Consider the following 10,000-nt stretch of genomic DNA (forward strand, 5'->3'; position numbering starts at 1 on the left):
AGTAATTAGATTGTATTGCCTTTGTATATAGATTTCTGTCTGTTTTCATATGGCTTAAGACATGAGCTTGTAACGAAATTAACAATCATGACATTGTCAGTGTTAGTTGCAGTCAGTTATTTTAAAAGATAGTAGATTAACCAAGTCAAGATCTTAGTGTCAGAGAGACTGGAGGCCCTACTGCAGGAGGTCAGCGAGTGCCACTTCTGGGAGGCCATGCGTCTCGCTGCAGCCACCCTAGAGAAACTCTACCCGTCTGTGACACACATCACAACCATTCTTGTGCAGGGTTGTCAGGTGATGATCTTGGTTTGGGCACCTGGCTCTGTCCTCCTCCTACTGAGCCAGGCCCTGCAGGGTCTTGTAGTATGGTTTGATAGCATTTGCTTGGCATCATGTTCTTAATATGATGTTCAGTAAGCTAACAGTGCATAAGTGGGTCGTGCCTTTTGACTGAGGAATGAAGGAAGAGAATTAAGGAAACAGAAGAACCTTCATTGTACATAGATTTGGAAGGGAGCTGCACTAGTTTTTGTTAGCTATGATATATAGGCTTATAGTATCCCTTACAAGTTCAGTATTAAGTGAGGGGTTTGTAAGGATTATATTTATTCACTTCTGGAAATATACAAAAATATAGTATCTTCTTGAATTTTCCACTTAGAAAAAAAATATTTCTAATTTAAAGCGCAAATCAGAAATATTTATGTGATTGTATAATAATATCTGCATAAATTTTAATAATTAACATTAAAGGAAGTTTAAAGATAAAACAATTTTGAAGAGAATAAATTTTACATGAAAAGAATTTTTTAATGGATACCATAAATGGATATTTTTTATTAAAATGGGTTTAAACCAAGTACAAGCAATGAGCGATGATTTGGCACCTATGTACATTAGTACCTTGGGAAGTAAATTTGTCATCTATAGTACTGGAGGAACATGGAGAAATTATGGGGATCCTTGATGTATTGTAATAAGCTTTTTTGGTTATGCATTAATTCGCATTACAGGAGAAGAAAGGGTGATAATAATAGTAAAAAGAGGGAAAAAAAGAAAAAGAAAAAGAAAAGGTCTCACATGAGTGTCTAAGGGGGGAACTATATATATATATTTTTTTTTTTTTTTTTTTTCAGTTTTAGAAAAGGCTATACTGGTATTCAGAGCTTGCAACCAGCTGCCATTTGCCCCCTTTAAGCAAGGTTGCTTGCGTACTAACAGGATTTTTTTTTTATATATATTTCCTTTTATACGCATGCTGCTTTTCCTTACCCCACCTCCAGTGAGTGATCGTGTGCGTTCCCTGTTACGTCAGTCTTCCTCTCTTCGGTATTGGGCTGTGGTTCGGGAATGCACTGCATTGCTATCAAAGGAAGTGGAGTCAATATCACCTTACATCACCACTGTACTAGTATCAGGAAAGCAGGTACTGTAAAGTAGATGATTTCTTTATTGCATGTATGTATTATGGTTTATGGCAAAAAGTATGTGGAATTGAAATTGAAAACAAAGTTCATGTTCATTGTTTAGTAACCACGTATCTTCCCAGATATGAAAGATCAGTATTGAAAAACTGCTGAAATTACACCTGCTAAAATTGTACTTTTAATATTACCAACCACTGTTCAGCATTTGACTGCCATAATTGGAAAGATACTGTTCTTAGACTGCATTTTGTTTTGAAGTGTATTGCTCTAGCATATATATTTTTTTTTTTCCCCTGTCTTTTTCCAAATTATGATAAAATGATGACATGTTTATGAAAATAGTTGCTTTGGAAAATTTGTTTTCCTATATCACACTCCTCTGCCTTTGTGATGCATGCTTTCAAGAAGTTCATGCTTTCTTGATGCTTTAGATATAGTATACAAGAAAAATAGATATTATAAGAGGAAAATGAAAATTGTTTCATGTACTCTAACCCGCTATAGATTTCACTGCTTTGTGAATTTGGCTGTTGGTTGTTTTACATTGCAGTATCGGTCATGCTTTCAGATTTGTCACAATATATTCATCTTTTTATTGTGCTTTCTTAAAACCTGCCAAGGTTCTTGCTGAATATTTGATAAGAGATCAAATAAGAATTAACTAGGTAAACAGTATGGATTTTGTAATGATTTCCATAAAGTGGTGAAGCAAATACTTTTACCTTCTTTTTTTTGTATATTGGTATGGTTTAGTGCACATATTACGGTCTTGCGATGATATCATAAAAAACAATATTTTCACTCAATAATTATAATAGATTTATATGGGTTTCTGTCTATAGTGTATATAAATGGGCATGGATTGCTGTTTGCTTCTTTCAGATATATTAGGCACCAATGTGTATGGATAATGATGAGATTGAACTAAGTGATATAATCTTTAAGAGGGAAAGTTATATTTCTGCTGAAAGGCAATGTTTTGATTATTGATAGGTGATATTTTAGATAATTGATTCACATTTTGAGTTGGTTACTTTCCTTATTTGTCAAGAAATACCCATTATGATTTGTTCATCTTTTTTTTTTTTTCTCATAGCAGTTGTGGGGATATTTATATCAGTTTATAGTTTGTGTTGGCATGTTTTAACCCATTAGCACAGGCACATGCACTGTCCAGTGTGAATTTAGGTTACTGATGTTGCTTACATATAGATGGCTCCATTCCTTGAATTTTCACTAAAGGAATTTTCATTTGTACCACTATTATTGTTATTAACATTGCTTTTATTATTGTGCAGCCATCAGTGTGTAACAAAATTAATAAACCAAAATCACGTTGGACTGCACATATACATGCATTCCTATTATCAGGTATTTACTCGTTATGGTATTTACAGGCATATTATATTTTTGTTAAGATGAAGATGCTTGGAAGTATATTACATTTGTTTTTTGGTATGTGCAGACATATTTTATTTGTTTCCTATGAAGTTTGCAGACCTGTTTTAATTGTGGTTTATGTTGGTTGACATATGCTATTTGGAAATTATGTTTGCAGGATGCTTTTTTGCATTTTATTCAGAATTGAATGATAAGTTATTCTTTGTAGTTGCCAAAGGCTTGTATTGTGGAGTGGAATCACTTACTGGAGATGGTAGAAGGTCTATGTATTTGGTTTTGCTTTTTGCCCTGTTTAGTGGCGGGATAATTTGTTACATCCAATTGGATATATCAGTATTTTTTTATTACATCTTTATGGTGAGACTTTTTCCTATTTAGCTTTTGTTATATTAGCTATTGGTAAATATCATTCACATCTGTATGCAGCAGTAGGTAGTGTTAGTCATATGGCTAAGTATAATGTTATGATAAGAATAGAATGTGAACCCAATTGGCAGTGTACCAGATAGATGATGGTACTGGGGGGTGAGCAAACGTCCCTCCCACCTAGCAAATAAGGCAGGCTGTGGGTCCCGCTGGGTTGGCGACTGCTGGAACTCAGAGTGGTAGTAGGGGTTAACTGTCCTGTCTGTGTCCAAGTTGGACCTGCAGCCAGCCAGCCAGCCAGCCATCTCTGTGTAGGGTGATTTCGGTGGGGATGGGAGAGGTGGCATCCACCCAGAGTGACTGCCTGAGGCTTAAGCTCAAACAGGCTTTGGAATTCGGAATGTCTGCTTTTTGCAACAGGATGATCGGTTACCACTATTGTTGAGGGAACTGAAACGGCAGAGAGTTAAGGTGGCTGCTCTCTTCGAGGTGATATGACATGGTAGCAGCACAATCAGTGTAGGTGGCTACACCAATTACTGGGTGAGGCACAGTGATGGCCACCATCACCAACGAGTAGCCATGGCCAGCAGACTTCATCCCTTGGTAGTAAAGGTTACTCTGGTTAATGAGCGTATAATTGCATTGAGACCAAAGCTTGTGTTTGGCTTCATGTCTCTTATTACTGTGTATGCTCCTACTGAAGTTTGTGAGGTGGGGACCTGTTGAGCTTCTTCCCTGTTAGTTCAGGAGTGAGGCAAATCTGTGTTCTTGCACCAACACTTGCATGGACTGGATACTGGGCAGAGGAGCTACTGTCCAAAGTCATTGTAGAGTGACACTGGGCAATATTGAGGTTACCAACATTGACAATGTTGCTATTCTCTCTGAGTCTCTGGAAACCCTAGTGGTGGCTCTAGATGCATTTAGCAATCAAGTTAAGCCTCTGGATCTAGAGGTCTCCTGGATTGAAACCAAGATCCAGGACCTTAGGGGCTTGCTAGGAGAACCTGTTCAGTCTGTACATGTGTACAGCAAGGACATTGAAGTTACAGAGAGCTTTACATACCATGGTAGTGTAGTTCATGACTGGGCTGTCAGACTAGGATTTCAGTAGTTGGATTAACCTGGCAGCAGGGGTCATGAACTCTCTCAACAAGAGTATTTGGAGATGCCGATACCTGTACAGAAGGACCAAGCTACTTGTCTTCAAGGCCCTGATACTGCCAGTTTTACTCTGTGGTAGTGAAACCTGGAGGCTATCCTGTGCATGTCCAATCAATGGTTACACCATGAGATAGGCACAGGACCTGTTACTTGCACAAACCGGAACTGCCAACTCAGGCTATAAGGGCACCAGGATAATCCTGCCCACTTGGTTATCTCTATTCGAGACAACCCTGGGTGGAAGGGGACTGTGGGATGACCTAGGAAGTTGTAGCTTGGCCAAATTTATCAAACTTGTCGTGAAGAGCTAGAGATGGGCCAAGACCCTGCCTGGTGGCTTGCTACAAGGGACCCTCATAGGTGGAAACAAAGGGTGGATGCAGCTATACACCTTCATTGGCATTAGCTCAGATTAATGAGGATGATATATTCTTAGTATTGTACTTCCATCCATATATAACCACTGACCACAAGATCTAATTAAACTACTTTTGATTGGATATTGTGTAATAATGGGCACATTATTACATAAGGTACTTATTGTTATACCCCAAACTGTGTAATATGGATACAGGTGTCAGTGGGTTAGTGTACATATTTTTTAAATAGGGATATGATATTACTATGATTAGGCTATATTAGGTAGTTGCAACAAGTAGTTTTTTTTTATCTCTTTTTTTCATTTTCTTTTTCTTTTTCTTTTCTTCTTCAATCAGATGTAGCCAAAGCTCAACTTAACTTATAAGTGAAAAAATATTTCAAGTGGTTTGAGTCTGCCTTTATTAGATATTTGTTTTTTTTATATATTGTGTTGTGTTTGGAATTATGTTAGCTTATGATCTTTTGCCTTTCCCTAGTCGTTACTGTTCCTGTGGAACACTTGGATTGTTGATAGATAAGTTTATAATAAGTTATCAGTGTTCATGTGACACTTCCAAGAAATTGGTGTATAATCATTGTATGGAAAATAATTGACTAATTGGTCTGTTGTTATATTTGAGATGTGTTTTGTTTTGGCAATTGAATTTTCTAGTTTAACAATTTGGAAAAGGTACAAGTATGAGAGCCCACAGAAGAGAAGGAAGACACTGAGACTGGATGCGATGTCCAAAGATGAAGTACTGCATTACCAACTAACAACAGCAGAAATGCCTCCTGCGGGTTCATTATATCCAAATTAGATACATCCAATAGAATGGAAAATCTACATATTTGTGTTTTGCTATGTATGTTTCATTGTCTCCTGATGTGAAGTCTGTAAGAGATGAAATTTTGTTTGTTTTAAATTATATATATATTTTTGATTTCTTTCTTTCTTGGAAATTGCCCATATATGTTGTGAGACTGTATAATATGAGCCTAAGAATTGGGATTGAAAATGAACTATTATATATTTCTTGTCATATAAGAACAGTCTGTTTATGGGAATATTGTTGTCTCCCAAGAGGAAATACATAAATGTTAATTTTTTGTACTTGGTCTTTTGACCTAATACATGGGTGACAAGGACTGGACCTATGGAAGTTCTTTCACCTACAGTACCTTCTCCCAAGTTGCAGCATATTAGAAAAACTTAGTGATATGGTTTGGGGATACCTTTTTCAAATTTCTACTTGATTGCATGATTCCCAGCAATGCTTACTTTAGATTAATTTCTCTTCTGTTTAAGTTATGGAATTGGAAGTTATCCATCTTTTGTGTGCATGGATCTATTTCCCTTAGTATGTGTGCTAGCATCCTTCCTCCTTAACTCAAGACCTAGATTTTAAAACTGCTAAGTATTCATTAAATCTTATTAAAATTCTGTTTTCACTCACTCACTAACAATTTTTTTTTCTACTTTGTATGAGAAACTAACATTTTCTTTGGTCTATGCAGTTGAAATAGGCCAGAGAGGTTATCTATCAAAAGCTAATTGGCTTGCGCCATGAAATTAGTAAACAGAATCCATTGCTTTTATCGACTGCATTGCTTAGATTTTGATATAGAGTGATCATTTCATACTTTTGGAGGATGATTTAGGAATCCAGTGGTATTTATTTTTAGAAAGTTCTGTACTGAAAAAGTATGAGAGCAAAAGGTAATGAAAAGATCCCTTGGCAGAAGAGACCCATCTATTCAGCCTAAATTGCCTGAGTTTCATCTGTGATGTGACTACAGCTGAAAGTGTTAAATCTCTTAATCAGATCTCTAATTATAATGCTTAGCCCTTAAATATTGGAATCAGCTTAAGAAATGTCTTACAAGTAATGAAAGAAATATCAACAAGCATAGTTGTTGTTTGTTCATGGTGGGGTTTAATGGGGAACCTTCAGAAGTAATTTTAAATGCTTTAACCCTTCGCCTCTGGATGATATGGCTGACTTGCTTTAGGTGACAGGACATTCATATCATGTTACAATGATGCATTCATTGCATTTTATGCTGTTCTTTAAAAGGAACCCTCATGCCCACAACACATTCGCTGGGGCATTACCAGTGGGAGAATAGGATGTATAATGGTATAATTGGCTATTGTTTTGTATAAAAGGTAAATTTTAGCACATAAATATTTCTACTGCCAGGCATGGATGCCATCCACCAAAAGATTGCACTCTCTTGCTGCTGATGTGATCTGATTAGTCTCCTCTTGTCAACTAGTCACTCTGCCAGTGTGACTCTCTTGAGGTATTGAAGCTGTGACTGCAAACAATCTCTTATTTTGTGAAAATAAGATTTGCAAGAATGAGATTCCCCAACCCTTCAATAAAACCCCATTCTGTCTTGTACATAGAGTGTAACATACCTTATTTATTGAAATGAACTCTAATGTACGTAATCAAGCTATTAAAGATTCAATCTAGCAACTAGAATGCATATCATGCATCTCTAAATATGCAAAAACATTAAATTAATGTTTTGCATGCAAGTAACTAAAATAAAAAATCATATGCACCGGCTCATCCGAAAAAAGACCCGAGGAGCAAGCCCGGAGCAGAGGCCCAGCAAACCCAAAATTCTTCCGGAGGCATTGGGTTAATGAGTTGTTCTTATCCATTCACTATTTAAAGTTCAAGCAACTATCAAGAATGCAGGAAGCTATTGGTAGGGTACAGTACCGACAAAGTATAGAGTTAGAAAGCAGTGACGAACGCAGATTCGAAATGAAAGTGACTGTATTTATCAGTCAGTTCCTGGATGAGTAAGACTGCCTTTCCATTTTGCTAAATAAACTATAGTTGGTATAAAGAAAAGTAAAATTGGTCAGAGAATGAGACACTGTACTTTGTTGTTTTTATTTTAATTTCTTTCCGTTTTTCTTTTTCTTTTTTGATAGATATTGATATGGTAAGTGCTGATAGTAGTGATAAAGTGATAATGATGATATAATCATCATAGTAGTATTAGTGCTATGAGTTGTCTTTAAAATTGTAATTTTCTTTAATACCTTTATTGTTGTTTTCGTCTTGAGTATAGAAGCTTTCAAGTAATATTCAGTCACCTTTCCTCTCTGTAGAACTACATCAGAACCATGTACTAAGTAACCTTTTTTCTCATTTTTATGTATACTTAAAGAGCAGTTGCTTACTTTTATATGAAGACTTATACTGAGATATGAAGACTTGTAATGTAATATGAAGTCTTATAATGCGATGAATTCCTTGATTATTTTCAGATTTTGTTTTTACAGGCAGAGTAACTGTATCACACTTTTTATTTGAATATGAGAGCAATAGGTTTGATTCTCGTATATCCTACATTTCTTCCATACCTATTTGGTGGAAGAAAAAATATGTAATAGAATAGAAATTTCACTCAAGCAAAAGTCTGAAGTAGTAAAAGTAAAACTGCAATGAGAACCTTATATGCAACATTGCTCATTTTACTCTCAACTATTCCAGCTGACGGTTGGTTATGGTGAAGATGAGATTATCTTGGATAAACCTGTCCAACCAGGAGAAATCCATGATCTGTTCTACACTCCAACTCTGCAAGTAAGGATTTCAATGTTGTGATGACAAATTTTGTGCTTTTGGTCATGCATTTGCAAGAGAATAAAAGAGGGAGAGAGAGAGAGAGAGAGAGAGAGAGAGAGAGAGAGAGAGAGAGAGAGAGAGAGAGAGAGAGAGAGAGAGAGAGAGAGAGAGAGAGAGAGAGAGAGAGAGAGAGAGAGAGAGAGAGAGAGAGAGAGAGAGAAAGTGTGTGTGTGTGTGTGTGTGTGTGTGTGTGTGTGTGTGTGTGTGTGTGTGTGTGTGTGTGTGTGTGTGTGTGTGTGTGTGTGTGTGCGCTCATATACATGCATGTGTGTGCATGCAAGTGTGTCTGTCAGTCTGTCAGTCTGTCTGTCTATCTCAGTCAGTTTGTGTCTTTGTAATGTTTACTCACACATTATAGAAAATAACAGGCCCTTATAGAATGGAAAGGTTCCCCATGCTAACTATCACAGAATGACCTTTCATGAACTCTGTATAGACTGTAATATACAAGTTTTTGCTGCTGTATTTTTTATGCATGTAGTAGAATTGTCAAAGTTATATTATACAGATAGCACTACGGTATGTTCTGTATACTGCCAATATACTTTTCTGTGAAAACTGTCTGATTCTCAAGTTTTAACCCCTTCCTGACGGGTCATACTGTGAGGTGTCAAAAGAAACCTGCGTGTGGCTGTACGCCGCCGCGGCGCACCAAAGTGCTGCGAGCCAGTGATGCATCTTGATGTACCGAACTACCCCGCTGGAAGTCGGCACATTGCCATTGATCAGAGCATAGAGGTTTTTTTTTTTAGTTTTTTTAGTTTTTTTCCCCCGTCATCAAGGGGTTAAGGGGAGGAGGAGAATTATGAAGAGAGAGAGAAAAACAGACAGAAAATCAAAACGAAATGAAAACAAAGGCTGAGACTAAGGAGGGAGGAAAAAAGAGAGATAGATAGATAAAGAGACAGGCAGGAAGGTAGATGAAATGATGTACTGAAGAGTAGCGTCATGGAGAGTGACATCATAAAGCTGAGGTAGTGATGTCATTAGTCATTATATTTGCTTCCATGTAGTAGTAAATGACATATAAGGAAGTAATGTCATAACACTTTGAAAAAGTTCCTCCTCCTCCTCCTCCTCCTCCTCCTCCTCCTCCTCCTCTGAGGTGGATGACCCCCAGCCACTGACTTCATCAACACCTCATGCCAAGGTGCTTTAGTGCCATCCATCATACCAATTTGATGTATCCAGTTTGGAGGAAAAACTGCATTACATCTCCCAGGTCAACAGCATGCTCGACAGCAACAAGACCCACTCCAGTGTGGCTGTTGCAGAGGAATGTGCTAGGGACTAGGATATTTGTCTGGTGACAGAAGGAAAATGTTGGCTTGGGGTCAAGGTCATCATGGTTTGTTAAACATGCCCTTGTAGATCTTTGCCTAGTTTTTCATTGACAATCTACTTGATCTAATTTGTGAGGAGACCAACTGGTAAGTTTCGTTATTATTGCTTTTATGTTCTTTCCATTTGTATTCATATTGAGGAAATATCTCTTGCATCAAGCAATTATAATGTATTACTTGTTGCCTCACCTCACATGATGAAGTGGACGCCCACATCCAGGCAGGAGCTCCTGGCATACTTTGGAATCTGCAAGTTAACGGGGATAATTAATTTCCC

At 37.2% G+C, this 10,000-nt stretch overlaps 1 protein-coding gene across 3 annotated transcripts in view; it reads left to right on the top strand.

Annotated features, from left to right (window-relative positions):
* Nucleotides 1-10,000, top strand: part of LOC125033337 (probable phosphorylase b kinase regulatory subunit beta) — a 43,620-nt gene that overhangs the window by 24,168 nt on the left and 9,452 nt on the right. For 2 of the 3 annotated variants that reach the window (XM_047624746.1, XM_047624748.1), the window contains 2 exons: nucleotides 1,287-1,429; nucleotides 8,246-8,338. In XM_047624746.1, the coding sequence (XP_047480702.1) occupies nucleotides 1,287-1,429; nucleotides 8,246-8,338 (236 nt within the window). Of the gene's footprint in view, nucleotides 1-157; nucleotides 298-1,286; nucleotides 1,430-8,245; nucleotides 8,339-10,000 lie in introns of all 3 variants that reach the window. The other variant, XM_047624747.1, reaches the window with a different exon arrangement.

The sequence above is a fragment of the Penaeus chinensis genome, chromosome 16, assembly GCF_019202785.1.
Source record: "Penaeus chinensis breed Huanghai No. 1 chromosome 16, ASM1920278v2, whole genome shotgun sequence".
Lineage (NCBI taxonomy): Eukaryota > Metazoa > Arthropoda > Malacostraca > Decapoda > Penaeidae > Penaeus > Penaeus chinensis.